The 16,245-nt window shown below is 42.9% G+C and overlaps 1 protein-coding gene across 5 annotated transcripts in view; it reads left to right on the top strand.

Moving 5' to 3' along the window:
- The window catches only part of tapt1 (transmembrane anterior posterior transformation 1), a 102,753-nt gene that overhangs the window by 26,595 nt on the left and 59,913 nt on the right, over nucleotides 1–16,245 (top strand). The window contains exon 1 of one of the 5 annotated variants that reach the window (XR_010006563.1): nucleotides 4,904–5,366. The exons of 1 other annotated variant lie outside the window; for it this stretch is intronic. Coding sequence is in view for 2 of the 4 variants with exons in the window: in XM_008120282.3 (XP_008118489.2) it covers nucleotides 5,084–5,366 (283 nt within the window). In the remaining 2 variants the exon portion in view is untranslated. Of the gene's footprint in view, nucleotides 1–4,903; nucleotides 5,367–16,245 lie in introns of those variants that run through there. 3 more of the 5 variants (XM_008120282.3, XM_062982104.1, XM_062982105.1) reach the window with 3 other exon arrangements.

Below are 16,245 nucleotides of genomic sequence, written 5' to 3'. Positions count from 1 at the left end.
AAAAAAACTCTTTTAACACACAAAAGCGGGTGGGCACAGTTTCAAAAGATTGCTATTAGATGCCTCAATGGCCCCTAACCTCAGTAACTCTCTAGACTGCCACCTCACAACATAAGGCATTTTGCTTTCTGCAGTTGAAAAAGACTGAATCTGTAATTAAGTTGAGGCGTGCATTTCAATGGCATTTTGGTATGGATCCATCAATGCCAAGAACATTCGTCATTGGTGCTGACAATTTGAGGAAAACGGGCTGTTAATGTAACATATTGCCATTGTGAAATAACAGTATACTGCTTTGGGATTTGGTCCATCATTTTGAAACACCCTGTAATGAATTTGGTAAAGTTGGGGAGGGGGAGGATCTTGTGATTCACAGTGAACAGGAAGAATACAAGCCTGGATGGTGATCCAACAGCCACTATCCCCCTCCCAAAGCCAGAGGCAGTAGTTGTAGGATCACCATCTAGGCTTGTATTCTTCCTGTTCACTGTGAATCAGGGGAGTCATCCACGCATCATGCCTGGTTCCTGATCAGGTCAGGGATTATCCATGCACCATTCCGGGCTCCTAAAGAAAGGGACACACTATGAATATTCATACACCAGCAGCCCAGTATTTAAAAGATGCGGTGGAGTCATCATCCCACAAACATCACCGACTTCTAAAAATGGAGATGCCCCAATGGCAGCCTTGGCCTTGTGAGACAAGCAGCAAGCCCCCCCCCCCCCCCCCGCACCATCTCCCATGGATGCAAAGCCTTTGGAATGTTCCTCCACAGTTAAAGTATGGAAATCAGTGTCAAGTTTTGAATCATAATTTCTAGTGAATATACACATCTTCAAATATCTGAATATAGGCAGTCCCCGGGTTCCAAACATATGACTTACAAATGACCCATAGTTGTGCGTGGGGCTGAGACAACAGGAAATGAGAGTGATATATCCATCGGAAAGGAAATTCACTCCTGAAAGAGTGATCTTGGTAAAAAAAAGTATCTCCACTGTAGCTTTATCACCAAACCTTGTTTTCACAAAAAGCTAAAGTAAGTTCCATAAAAGTGTCCTACACTGTGAACACTTTGTGGTGTCAACGTAGCGATTTCCTGAGAACACTTCGCCAACTCCAGTTCCATGATTTCACCAAGCCGAGTTTCCTGTTCCCAGCAGCCGAGCTGAGCCGCAACTCCCGATTCAAACCGGAGTAAATTCACTTCCTTACCTTGTTCCTGAATCAAAATTGGTTTTAGCTTCGTCTCGTTCCTGCCTTGATATCAAAGACTTCCTAGTAGCTTTGGACCTTATAATTCACTCTTGCTTTCTGTTTGTTTTCCCCGCTCAAGAACTTTCCAACAGTTTTGAGCGTGTTTCGGTTTCTGGACTTTGGACAATAATATTGAACATTTCTCTTAAACTCTTTGGACTAATTCATACCTTTTTATAAAGGACTATTGCTCACTCATCCTTTCCACTTATTCATTCCTGAATTTATAATTGTTTTAATAAAGATATTATAGGATTATTGGTCTCTGTTTGGTTTCCAGTGCTCACGCTGCCTTGGGGTGCAACAACAGGGCTGTTAACCCTTCCCTATGATATTCATTTTGGCTGGAGTTACACTAAAAAAGTACATGTTCCAACTTACACACAAATTCAACTTAAGAACAAACCTACAAAACCTTTTTTGTTTGTTACTTGGGGACTGTATAGGAAGAGGAACTGAGTTTATTTTCTCAAACTCCAAAGCATATGGTCCAGAAGAAATTGTTCTAATTACAAGAAAGGAGATCCCATCTAAGGGCCCTTCTTCACAGCCATATAACCCAGAATATTAAGGCAGAAAATCCCACAATATCTGCTAAAATAAGTGAACTCGGATAAGTGTTATCTCAGTCCACACTGCGATATATTCCAGATCAAAACAGATAATGTGGGATTTTATTCAGCTGTGTGGAAAGAATGCAAGTCTTAGGAATAATGTCTTAGTTATGACAACTGTTTGACAGCAGAACAAACTCCCTGAAAGTGGTCAATTTTTGTAAACAGAGACTAGATGCTTACCTATTGCGGTTCCTTAGCTAGATCACTAAGGAATCTAGTGTGGGCCCTAACACCAAATAAGGTACTCTGAGCTCAATGCTAAGGTCCCAAAATTGGGCAACAGTAAAGCTCCTGAACACATTTACATGGCTGTTTGGAATTATGGGAATTGAAGTCCTAAACACCTGAAGGGCCAAAGTTTGCCCATGCCAGACAAGGACAATATGCTCGGGGTGTGTTTAGGACCAAAAGTACGATCACCGTCTGCCTCAATGGACTGAGGGCCCTTTCACGCAGCCCTATATCCCAGAATATCAAGGCAGAAAATCCCACAATATCTGCTTTAAGTCCACACTCAGATAATATGGAGTTTTCTGATTTGATATTCTGGGATATAGGGCTGTGTGGATGCTCCCTGACTCTCAAATCCACGCCCAAGGCAGGTGAGGCGAAACACAGGCCTGTCTCCTGTTGCCAGCCTTTCAAAAAACCTGGTCAGCAATGGCCTCAGCCTCCCTGGCCAAGCGACTTAGAATCATAGAATAGTGGAGTTGGAAGAGACCTCATGGGCCATCTAGTACAACTCCCCGCTAAGAAGCTGGAAATCACATTCAAAGCACCCCTGACATATGGCCATCCAGCCTCTGCTTAAAAGCCTCCAAAGAAGGAGCCTCCACCACAGCTGAGGGGAGAGAGTTCCACTGCCGAACAGCTCTCACAGTGAGGAAGTTCTTCCTGATGTTCAGGTGGAATCTCCTTTCCTGTAGTTTGAAGCCATTGTTCCGTGTCCTAGTCTGCAGGGCAGCAGAAAACAAGCTTGCTCCCTCCTCCCTATGACTTCCCCTCACATATTTATACATGGCTATCATGTCTCGGCTCAGCCTTTTCTTTTGCAGGCTAAACATGCCCAGCTCTTTAAGCCGCTCCTCATAGGGCTTGTTCTCCAGACCCTTAATCATTTAGCGTCCTATGGACACTTTCCAGCTTGTCAACATCTCCCTTCAACTGCGGTGCCCAAAATTGGACACAGTATTCCAGGTGTGGTCTGACCAAGGCAGAACAGAGGGGGAGCATGACTCCCCAAGATCTAGATGCTATACGCCTATTTATGCAGGCCAGAATCCCATTGGCTTTTTTAGCTTCCTCATCACATTGTTGGCTCATGTTTAACTTGTTGTCCACGAGGACTCCAAGGTCTTTTTCGCACATACTGTTGTCAAGCCAGGCATCCCCCATTCTGTATTTTTGCATTCCATTTTTTCTGCCGAAGTGAAGTATCTTGCATTTGTCCCTGTTGAACTTCATTTTGTTAGTTTCGGCCCATCTCTCTAGTCTGTTAAGATCGTTTTGAATTCTGCTCCTGTCTTCTGGAGAGTTAGTTATCCCTCCCAGTTTGGTGTCGCCTGCAAACTTGATGATCGTGCCTTCTTACCCTTCATCTAAGTCATTAATAAAGATGTTGAACAGAACCGGGTCCAGGACGGAGCCCTGCGGTACTCCACTTGTCACTTCTTTCCATGATGAAGATGACACATTGGTGAGCACCCTTTGGGTTTGTTCACTTAGCCAATTACAGATCCACCTAACCGTAGTTTTGTCTAGCCCACATTTTACTAATTTGTTTGCCAGATGGTTGTGGGGGACTTTGTCGAAGGTCTTACTGAAATCCAGGTACATAGCGTCCACAGCATTCCCTGTATCGACCCCACTCGTAACTCTATCAAAAAAAGAGATCAGATTAGTCTGGCATGACTTTTTTTCGTAAATCCGTGTTGACTATTAGCAATGACCGCATTTGTTTCTAAGTGTTCGCAGACCACTTCCTTAATGATCTTTTCCAGAATCTTGTCTGGTATTGACGTAAGGCTGACCGGACGGTAATTGTTTGGGTCGTTCTTTTTTCCCTTCTTGAAGATAGGGACCACATTCACCCTCCTCCAATCTGCTGGGACTTCTCCCGTTCTCCAAGAACTCTCAAAGATAATTGCCAGTGGTTCTGAAATAACTTCCGCTAGTTCCTTCAATACTCTTGGATGTAGCTGATCTGGCCCTGGGGACTTGAATTCGTTTAGAGGCCAGGTGTTCTTGGACAACTTGTTTCCTATTTGGGGTTGGATTTCCCCCAATCCTTTGTCCATTCCATGTTGCTGAGGTTGAAGATGGCTTTCTTTTTGTGGGAAGACCAAGGCAAAGAAGGCATTAAGTAGTTCTGCCTTTTCCCTGTCCCTTGTCACCATCACCCCATCTTCTCCTCGCAGAGGCCCTATCGCCTCCTTGTCCTTCCTTTTTCTACCAACCTAAGCAAAAAAGCCTTTTTTGTTGTTTTTTATGTCCCTGGCAAGCCTGAGCTCATTTTGCGCTTGAGCCTTGCGAACCTTTTCCCTACAGGAGTTGGCTATACGTTTGAATTCATCTTTGGTGATTTCTCCCCTTTTCCACTTCTTGTGCATGTCACTTTTGTGTCTTAGCTTGGTTAGAAGTTCTTTGTACATCCATTCTGGCTTCTTCGCACTTGTCTTATTTTTTTTCTTTGTTGGCACTGTTTGCATTTGTGCCTTGAGTATTTCACTTCTCCAATCAGGAGCTATTTAGCCCTCCTAAACTGAGCCAATGTCTCTGCAGAGGATGCCTTCGGTTTCCAATTCTACGCCTTCGTGACAAAAAGCAATGGAAAAAGCGAAGACGAGAGAAGGAAAGACAAGTTGTACAAACAGCCAGAAGCAGCGTCGCCAGAGAAGGCCGGGCTTGGCTGCTTCCTCCGCCCGTCCCGCGCGCCTATCCCAGCTTCCCGGTGGGCAGAAGGACCAGAGGGGAGGAGAAAACCGAATAGGGGCGGAGGGCTGCGTTACTATGGCAACGGCGCTGCCTCTGTCAAGATGGCCGCCAGGACGGCTCGCCGCTCCCGCGCGCTGGAGAGGTGGGCCCGGCTGGTGCGCTCCTTGTCGCGCGGCGATGACGTACTCCGGGGGAGCGGCGGCAGCGTCTCCTCGCAGCGGCAGGAACAGGAGGAGCGCGGAGCGGAGTTTGTAGCAGTTGCGCGCGTGAAGATGGCGGGCGTCGCCGACGCCCCGGGGAGCGGGGACGGAGGGCGGCGGGGCGGCCCGGAGGCCTCGCTGCTCTCGGCGGAGCCCAACCCGCCGAGGAGCAGCTTCGCTGACGGAGAGCCTCGCCCGCCGCAGCCCTCACCCGCACGCGCGGGCCCTCCTCCCGCCCCTGCCCCGACGCCCCCACTGCCGCCGGACCCCGGGCAGCCCCGCCGGACAGAGACGCTTGGCTTCTACGAGAGCGACCGGCACAAACCCCACCAGAAGCACCGCGGGCCCGCCTCAGGTGAGGCCCGCAATCAGGGGCGCCCGTGCCCCTGAGCATGGGCAGAGCGCGCGGCGAGCCGGAAGGGCCCTGGCCCTTCCTTCCTTTGTGCACGGTGCCGGTCTTCTGGCAGCACTCCTGCATCTAAATGATCGGGAAATGGCATTGAGCGGGATGAACTCGGCCTGGAAAGAGCCTGTACTTCCTTTAGTGTAAATATTATCTGCCTAGGAAGAGTTGGGTCTGGTGCTTGTATTTCCTTTAGTTTACAGGGAAATGTATATTAGCTGCCTGGAAAGAGTTGGTTCTGTAGCTTGTCCGTCATTTAGAGTAAGAAGCTTTGCAGGGTAATGTACTTTATATGCTTGGAAAGAACTGGATCTGGAGCTTGTACTTCCTTTAGTTTGCTGGGAAATAAACATTATCTGCCTGGAAGGAGTTGGATCTGGTGAGTGTCCCTTCTTTACTGTAAATAAGAAGTTTGCAGGGAAATGTATATTATCTACTTTGAAAGAGATCTGGAGCTTGTACTTTCTTTAGTTTGCAGGGAATTGTACATTATCTGCTTGGAAAGCGTTGGTTCTATTTGCCTGGAAATAGTTGGGTCTGGAGCTTGTCCTTCCTTTAGTTTACAGGGAAATGTATATGATCTGCCTGGAAAGAGTTTATCTGGAGCTTGTACTTCCTTTAGTGTAAATAAGAGGCTTTGGAGGGAAATTTATATTATCTGTCTAGAAAGAGTTGGACCAAAAGCCTTTACATCTTCCAGCCTGTTCTTCCTTCAGTGTTAATAAGAGCCATTGCAGAGAAATGTATATTATCTGCTTGGAAAGGGTCGGATCTGGAGCTGTACGTCCTTTAGTGTAGATAAGATGCTTTGCAGGGAAATGTACATTATCTAGGAAGAGTTGGGTCTGGAGCTTTTACTTCCTTTAGTTTGCAGGGAAATGTACATTATCTGCCTGGAAAGAGTTGGATCTGGAGCCTGTATTTTCTTTAGTGTAAACAAGAGACTTTGCAGGGAAGTGTGCATTATCTGTCTAGAAAGAATTGGACCAGAAGCCTTCACACCCACATCCTGTACTTTTTTTTAGTGTAAATAAGATGTTTTGCAGGGAAATGTACAGTGTCTGCCTGGAAAGAGGTAGATCTGGAGCTTGTATTTCCTTTAGTTTGCAGGGAAATGTATATTATCTGCTTGGAAAGAGTTGGATCTGGAGCTTGTCCTTCCTTTAGTGTAAATAAGAGGCTTTGCAGGAAAATGTATATTATCTGCCTAGAAAGAGTTTGGTCTGGAGCTTGTACTTTCTTTAGTGCAATTAAGAGACTTTGCAGGGAAATATACATTATCTGTCTAGAAAGAATTGGACCAGAAGCCTTCGCACCCACAGCCTCTACTTCCTTTAGTGTAAATAAGATGTTTTGCAGAGAAATGTACATTGTCTGCTTAGAAAGAGTTGGATATGGAGCTTGTACTTTAGTGTAAATAGGAGGCTTTGCAGGTAAATGTACATTATCTACCTGGAAAGTGTTGGAATTGAAGTACTTCCTTTAGTGTGAAGTACTTCCTTTGCAGGGAAATGTCTTTTACAGCTATTAAGAAGAACCTTAATGTGTTCCTGTGATATGGGTTGAATCCAGCTCTTGCAAACAGGCTGGTCTTCCTGTCCAAGGTTTGTTGTGTATTCCCTTTTCCTAATAAACACAGAGGCAAGAGGTTTGTGAGGTGAATGAGGACAGAGCTAAAAGAGGAAGTTAGTTTTTTTTCCCTCTCAAGCAGAAGTTATATCTTTCTGTAATCAAAATATGCCAAAGTAGATGGGTGGGATCTGCTTACTGGTAGGTATGGATATATGAAAACAGTTTGGCCATTCTACATATTTAGGACAGATGGAGAGACCTGGCCAAAATCAGGTGCTTCCAGGGTTGCTCCTGTGTTTTTGACAACGGAGCAGGCTTGACTCACCAGCTACCTTCTGATTGGATTTGTTGTTCTAAGTTTGCTTTCAGGCTTTGGCACTGTCAATACCTTTGAGCAATTGTGTTTCACAAGGCCTGGGTCGACCTGCTATTTGGCAGTTCCCTTATTGAATCTCCCATATGTGACAGTCATAATCTGGAGTGTGAGCCTCAGATAGTTTTTTTTTTAATCAAGCATGACAGCAGATGTAGCTATTTTGGGAGATTCTAATTTTAGATGCCTGGGATTGAAAAATTATACTAGAGGTCCTGAAACTTGTCAAAAATATATTGATGACATATCTAGGTAGGGAAAGAAGTTATTGCTAATCTGTAGGCACATCTGTAAAACATATAAGTATCCGTCTGTGTGAAATTAAGTTTTTCCTTCACCCATGTTTGAAGTTAAGAATACCTACCAACAGCATTCCTGGCATTGGTCTTGAGAGCACAGGGTGTTATGGTGTCGTGTATATATAGGACAATGTGTGCAGGAGTCTATGTGATTGAGTACACAATTTAAAAATGAGGCTTGACCTATTTTGAAATTGTGTTAGGAGTAATCTTTGTAGGCCGAAAGCATCCTAGTAATTATTGAAGCTATTGGTCTCTTCTCTCTTTGAATCACTTTTAAGCCGTTTGGGATTCAGAATCCCTCTCTACTGTAGTTCATATTTTTATTAGGGTCAGCTGTCTTAAAACAGAAGAATCTTCATTATGTGTGTACAGAGTACATGCAATGCCTTGGCATCAGCCATAGCTGTTAAATCAATTTTATTGTAATACTGAAAAGACTGTGCCCTTTATTTTAGACTGCTCGCGTTTTATCTGAGACTGGAGATAGACGCACTGTTTTATTAAATGTTTATAAAATTGTCATGTTTTCTGTTTCCTTCAAATTGGAAGTACAATGAGACTATTGAAGCAACACTATTAAAGACTAATTTATGTTAAGTAGTTAGGGTGTTGCTATCCTTTGCCTTGATCTATGTGATGAGAGTAAACAGATGAGTGCTTGAATACATAAAGTGATCATTCTGATTTGATTTGTATTACTCTGTGTCTATCTATATATCTATCTGTATATACACCTAGAGCATATGGGCATTTCTTCAAATATACCAGCAAATGTCCTTGGAATCTACTTCTCTGACATTTGCATATCTCAAACTAATTCTTGTTCAAAATGGAATCTAATATTTTAGGTAAAAGTTTTTCCCTGACATTAAGTCCAGTCGTGTCCAACTCTGGGGGTTGGTGCTCATCTTCATTTCTAAGCTGAAGAACCGGCATTGTCCTTAGACACCTCCAAGGTCATGTGGCCGGCATGACTGCATGGAGCGCCGTTACCTTCCTTCTGGAGCGGTACCTATTGATCTACTCACATTTGCATGTTTTCGAACTGCTAGGTCTTCTGATGGGACTAACAGCAGATACTCACTCTGCTCCCCAGATTCGAACCTGTGACCTTTCGGTCCATAAGTTCAGCATCACAGCGCTTTAACACGCTGCGCCATCAGGAGCCCCATCTGTCCTGGCACGGTAGTGCCAGGAAATTTGAATTCCTTTTCTTGCACTGCTAGTTTGTACTTATTTCAATAAGGTAGCTTCCTTCAGGTTGCTGAAGGAACCTTCCTTCATAGGGCCAACAACTTGGCAATCTTCGTTAGAATCTTTAAACCTGCCCCTTTTCCCAGGGTTTTGGAGGGAAAGGGGGATTTTGTTCAGTCTCACTGTTTTGAAGCCTTATGGCAGGATGTGCGGGATTCTCTTTCCCACCTGCACAAAAGCTTCACTTCTCACAGCTTTGCTGGGGGATCAGCACAGTTCCTACAGCCTTCATGCAGTAGATTTAAAGGACACCTTCCAGCTTGCCAGAATCTACAGCAACCTTTTCTGGTAAGGGACCATTCAGGCTATCCATAACGCATCTTGGAGCAGGGGCCTCACGCCAGAAAGGTAAAGAAAGATTGTCCAGGGAGGGGTCAGAAGATTTCCCTAAGGAAAAAGGGAAACAGTTCACCAACAGTTGCCTGTCCTTGATGGCAGATTGAGGAAGTTACCAATTTTCCAAGGTTATAAAGCATTTAATTCATTTGTTTGAAGATTTAAGCCCAAATAAAGAGCTTTGTTGAACTTACTTGGCGCCTCAATAGAACTTTGTGTTGGGAAATCTAAGGGACCCTTCAGCTGAGGCACCCCAGCATCCCGTTGGGCATACAGAAGGCATGTCCTGTAAACAGACATTATTACAGGCCCAGCGTGCGACAGCATACCATCTAACATTTTAGACATTACAAAATGAGTATCCCTTAGCTGGAATTAGAAAATGCAAAATATTACAAAATCCCAAATTGTCCACATGGATAGCTGTGATAGTTACACTTTTGTCTTTGATAGTTTGTTTCATGCCGAAAATTATTACTAATATTGTGTATACAATTACCTTCAGGTTGTGTTTATAAGGTATAGATATGGAACATAAATGAATTTCATGTTTAGATTCAGATCCCATCACTCAATTTTTCCATAATATGGAAAAAAATCCAAAATATGAAATACATTTGTTTCCAAGCATTTTGCTCAAGGGATACTCGTACAGTTTTTTTTTTCTTAAATGAGGAGCATCTATTCGGATGCAGCCTTGTAGCCACAACAGGAACCACCCAGGCTGTGGTTTCCCCAGTGGCAAAGTTCCAAGTTTGATAAAGTCAAAGGGGGAACAATTTGAGATGCAGCTTGAGGGTGGCTTTGGATTTTCAGTATTGGACTACAAAAGTATGTCAATAATAAAACTCTTCTGATCCTGAGACAATATGCAGTACAAAGAGGAAATGAGCAGATGAGCAAATGCAGAGGAAAGAACAGATTTTTCTTTAACAGATCAAACTGTTGCCGTATGTGCCTGCTTACACCAGGCAAAGTAAACAGCAGACACCCTGGAAAACCCTTACTGAATATGCACAAAGAGCAAAATAGAGAGACAAAGAGGGTACTGGTAAGCCTCACTAACTACCCTTCCACCAGCATGTTTAATATAGATTGATAGGTTTTGCTAACAAAATGTTTTTTTATTAAAAAGTGGAAGATAGTGAATAAAAAATCCCCCCTGGGATTAATTTGGACTAAGCCTTGGAAGTGACCTCCAGACCATTCTAGATGTTTTTGTTTACTCATGCAAGACTTACATGGCCTGGTTGCTTTGGTACATCTATGCATATCTTTAGTTTTGATAAAAAGTTGCTAAAATATGTTCAATATACTTTTTTCTTTATGGTGAAGGAATCTATCATTTTAATGTTATTTCTGCTTGTTGTACCAAAGTTTCTGTTCAAGAAATAGTGCCCACGAACAAATCTACTTTTAATACACCTGTATTATGACACAAGTTGGATAGCACAATAAAAGATTCCAGAATTGCTAGTTCTTTTCATATAGATAAAACTGTTTGAACTGCTTATTGGTATTCTTGATCAGTTATTTTTTATTAGTGTTGTGCATGTGTGTGTGTGGATAGATAGATAGTCATCTGTCCACATTTGTGGTTTAACTTTTGTGGATTTGATTAATAGGTTCTCCATAGGTCCTCCATTGAGACTTTGTGCTCAACTTCTAGCAAAGTTGATCACAGAATCATGCTGGAGAACTATTTATAGAGAGGACACTTCTTTAGCTATTTGTAAGTCCTCTATCATAATTCTGTGGTCAGTTTTTGGTACAGTAGAGTCTCGCTTATCCAACATAAACGGGTGGGCCGAATGTGGGATAAACAAAAATGACAGATAATAAGGAGGGATATTAAACACGTGTACCTCTTTTTTTAGGGGCTAAAAAAAAGGGTCTCCTTCCCAACCCCACTTCGTCCTTTCTCTTCTCCCCTTTTCCCTTCCTTCCTGGCCCGCCTGACTGACTCACCGCCGGTGGGGGCTTCACGCCATCCCCGAAGGGTGCTCTCCCTTTTTTCCTCCTCTGCCTTCCTTCTTGGCCTCTCCAGCCTGGGTTTCCTTGCAACGCGGATGGGGAGCCCCGCCAAGGAGGGAAGCTGATCCCTTGCTCTCCTTCATTGGATTGCAACAACGGTGGTGGAGATGGATGCCAAAGCGGGCCTCACCCTCACCCCCCGGGCCAGGAGCCCCTTCCCTTGGATCATTGGAAAGCCTTAGCCTAAGATCTTGGCGACCTCATCCCCTTCTGGATCCCTCCTGCTTCTTTCTTCCATCCGGGAGCTGTGCACCATCCTTTTACCGAAGGCACACTAAGAAAAAGTGTGCGGGGCTCTCTATCTTTGGGGAGGGATTTGCAAGTTTTTGGGAGGGGATTAACAATTGGGGAGGGGGCAAGAAGAAAAGGAGGGCCCTCACCCCCATGAGCACCTGCTTCATTCCCTTTCACCTGTGCCTCATTGTCATCCTGGTGAGCGTGGCTAAGGGCCGCATGCTTGGCCGGCACGAAGCATTGATGGAGTTTCTTGCGGTTACCTGGCATGATGTGAGTTGTAGTTCACCCACAACCTCATGCATTTTGTACAATTAAAAATGACTTTTTCAAATGCAGTAAGGCCTTCCATGTCCTTCTGTCTGATAAGACGGACTGTCAGATAAGCGGAGGTCGGATAACTGGAACTCTACTGTAGATGGTGACCACAGAGTCAAGTTGGAGCATGTAGAGATTCCTAGAGAGATGTTCTATGAAGGAAAAAATAACATTTTTATTCATGGCTTTTACACTTCCACAGAGATCCTGCACCCCTAACCTCCACAAAAGTGTATACCCTACTTTTGTTATAATAAAATGGGCCAAACCTAAGAGGGTTAAGATCTATTCAGCAAATGCCAAAATTGCATGGCTCCTGGAAAAAAATACACTTGCAACACTATCAACAGTAATCAAAGAAATAAAAGTGAAATTAGACTTACTGACAACCCTTTTCACATTGTTTTTGCTATATAATGACTGGATTGATAATAATCAAAACAAAGTAATTATTTACTTGGCTTGGAAACATCCTTTACTTATTGTAAGCATTAACTATGGACAGAAGGAACAGAACCTAAACCTGCAAGACCTGTTTATCAAGGTGGCTATAAGTTTGCCTGCCATGGTGAGTGAAGCATCACCCCACTTTATAAAGCTGCTGAAAAGGGTGGAGATTGTCCCAGATGCAGTCTCATGATCTTTGACCCCTCCTACCTGAAGAATGAAGAGGAAGGCTGGACGGTATTGAACAGCTTGGAGAAGACTCTTGTTTAAGCAAACATGATGTGATGGCCTGAGCACTGGATTACAACAGTTCCCATTTCCATATGTTATTGAAACAGTATATTTGTGATAGTAAAAAAAACAAGTATTTAGCAAGACCTAAGACAATAATTTCATAGGTGTTAATAATTTAATCGCAGCCAGGAAAGCAAAATATGTTTAAGCTTCACATCCTTCAGACTTCGATTAATTTGCTTAGTGGCACACTTTGAATTATACAGTTCTGCTTAACAATAGGCCTTCTTAGCATGATAAAACTTACTGGTGTGATCAAACTTCTATTGGATTGCATGTCTGATTGACTTACTATGTTTAGAGTGCTAAATTTTAATATTTAACATCTATTTCCTGATGTTATTTTATTTTGGTTTGCTGTTTTTACCCAGGCTTGGCCCCATGTAAGCCACATTGAGTCCCTTTTGGGGAGATGGAGGAGGTGTATAAAAATAAATTATTATTATTATTATTATTATTATTATTATTATTATTATTATTATTATTATAAAGCACCCCCTGAGCAGTAGGAGGGAAATGGGGTTTGAAAGCAAGTAGGGAAAGAAGAAAGGAGGAAAAAGCTTTTTGAGGGTGAGGGAAGCGAGGAAAAAAGTTTTTGGAGGCAAAAGGAGGCAAGGAAAACAGTATTTTGGGACAAGGGGACCGAGGGGAAAGGGACTTTTGTGGTGAGGGAGGCAGGGGGAGGGGAAGAAGCAGAAAGGAGGAGGAAAGCTGGGAGGAAGCACAGAGCCCCTCAGTATCCTTTGCGGAGCCCCAAGGGCAGAGCACACTTTGAGAACTGCTGTTTTGAACTAAGGGAAGTGAATTGTGCACTAAAGCACTTGCTCAGAATAAAGATTTGGCCAAATTAGAAAATGGCATTTAAATATTACTTCACAATTAAAGGTAAAGGTTTCCCATTTATTTATTTATTTACTACATTTATATCCTGTTTTTCTCACCCCTTGCCATTATGTCTAGTTGTGTCCGACTCTGGGAGGTAGTGCTCATCTCCACTTCTGAGCCGGCATTGTCCGTAGACGGCTCCAAGGTCATGTGACTGGCATGACTGCATGGAGCTCCATTACCTTCCCATTGGAGCGGTACCTACTGATCTACTCACATTTGCATGTTTTCAAACTGCTAGGTTGGCAGAAGCAGGGGCTAACATCTGGAGCTCACCCCGCTCCCTGGATTCGAACCTGCGACCTTTTGGTCAGTAGGTTCAGCAGCTCAGCGGTTCCATCCGCTATGCCACCGGGGGCTCCGCTTTACAATTAGGCCATTTGTGGGGTTTAGTGACAGAGAGCCCCTTCAAATTTGGAAAACTGAATTCCCCCCACCCAACGGTTGCAGTTCTTTTTGGTGGTAGATTGAATCTATATATATAAAAGGGTAATGAAATTTCAGCCTAGGACAAAACAACAAAACTACACATCCCAGAAACACTAAAATTGGCAGCACAACCTTTCATCCATGCCTCTATGTTCATACAACAAAAAGAAAAGGGAAAATGAAGTCCTAATTAGAGGGAGAGGAATAATTGTTTTTATCCAATTGCTGCCAGTTAGAAGGCTAAGCTCCGCCCACTTGGTCTCCTAGCAACCTACTCAGCCCACCCAGCCTCTCAATAATAATAATAATAATAATAATAATAATAATAATAATAATACAATCCTAAGGTTAGCAGATACTCCTAAGGATCATCCAATTCAACTTCCTTATATCATGTAGGAGGACACAATCCAACCACTCCTGACAGATGGCCATCCAGCCTCAACAAGTTCTCACCAACACCAATGCCACAGCAACACCAATGCCACAGCGTGGCTGGGCTAAGCTAGTATACTATATAAAAAAAAAACTTTGATATTTCAACCTCTGTTATATAGCTTCTCAATATAAGAATATGCTTAGGCGTCTTCTGGAAACAGTGGAATATAAGTTTAATGAAAGAAATGTTGAGAGTGTGCCAAATGTGTACTTGTGTTTTTACTACTTTGGGCCATTTGTGTGCATTTTCTTGAGTTTTTAAAGTGAATAACCTTTTTGTGTTTAAATTACTTGAGATCTTAATGTTTCAAATAATTCTATAATTCCTTACGGCTCCTTGTTCACGGCATAATGCTAAGGATGTTTATTCAGAATTAGTTTCAGTGTATTCCAGGGGTGAGAAGGACGGGATACAAGTGTATGAAAATAAATAAATACATGTTATAGTTGTAACCTGAATCTATGAAAAAGCCCCCAGGTTCTTATATTTGTATATCAGCTTTTCTGTCATGAGTATATGTTGCTTTCTTGCTTAGAGTAATCAGTTACTACTTTTCTTGTTGTCACTGTGTCGGCAACAATTTGTATGATACTAGCTGTGCCCGGCCACGCGTTGCTGTGGCGAAGTCTGGTGGTATGGGAAATAAAGTATTGAGGAATTGGTGGTAGTTAAGGTCAAGGGTAAAGGTTTTCCCCAGACATTAAGTCCAGTCGTGTCTTACTCTGGGGGTTGGTGCTCATCTCCATTTCTAAGCCGAAGAGCCGGCGTTGTCCGTAGACTCCTCCAAGGTCATGTGGGATGACTACATGGAGCGGCGTTACCTTCCCGCCGGAGCAGTACCTATTGATGCACTCACATTTGCATGTTTTTGAACTTCTGGGTTGGCAGAAGCTGGGGCTAACAGTAAAGGCTCACTCTGGTCCCCCAATTCAAACCTGCGGCCTTTCAGTCCAGAAGTTCAGCAGCTCAGCGCTTTAACACGCTGCGCCATCAGGGGATATTATTTCCTAAAGGTTGTGAATATATAATATTTCTGATTGGTTTTTGTTTGTTTGTTGGAGGCAAGTATGAATGCTGCAATTAGGAAAAATGATTAGGATGTAATAGCCTTGCAGCTTTAAAGCCTGGCTGTTTCCTCCCTGAGTGAATTTTTTGTGGGGAGGTGTTAGCTGGCCCTGATTGTTTCCTGTCTGGAATTCCCTTGTTTTCAGAGTGGTGTTGTTTGCGATATTTTATGTGCTTCTACTGTCTGTGGCCCTGAGAAAACAGAGGATTTGCCAGACTTTGATGATGGGAATACTTTGTTGGGAGGTGTTAGCTGGCCCTGATTGTTTCCTGTGTGGAATTCCCCTGTTTATTTACTGTCCTGGTTTTAGAGATTATATTGTTCTGCATTATTCTATCCCAGTAATTATTTCATATTAAAGAAGAATCTCACTTATCCAACATTCGCTTATACAATGTTCTGGATTATCCAACGCAGTCTGCCTTTTCATAATCAATGTTTTTGTAGTCAGTGTTTTAAATTCATTGTGATATTTTAGTGGTAAATTTGTAAATACAATACAGTAGAGTCTCACTTATCCAACATAAACGGGCCGGCAGAATGTTGGATAAGCGAATATGTTGGATAATAAGGAGGGATTAAGGATAAGCCTATTAAACATCAAATTAAGTTATGATTTCACAAATTAAGGACCAAAACATCATGTTAGACAACAAATTTGGAAGAAAAAGTAGTTCAATACACAGTAATTCTATGTAGAAATTACTGGATTTATGAATTTAGCACCAAAATATCACGATATATTGAAAGCATTGACTACAAAAATGTGTTGGATAATCCAGAACGTTGGATAAGCGAGTGTTGGATAAGTGAGACTCTACTGTAAATACTACATAGCATTACTGCGC

The sequence above is a fragment of the Anolis carolinensis genome, chromosome 5, assembly GCF_035594765.1.
Source record: "Anolis carolinensis isolate JA03-04 chromosome 5, rAnoCar3.1.pri, whole genome shotgun sequence".
Classification (NCBI taxonomy): Eukaryota; Metazoa; Chordata; class Lepidosauria; order Squamata; family Dactyloidae; genus Anolis; species Anolis carolinensis.
This window is presented reverse-complemented; position numbering and strand designations above follow the sequence as displayed.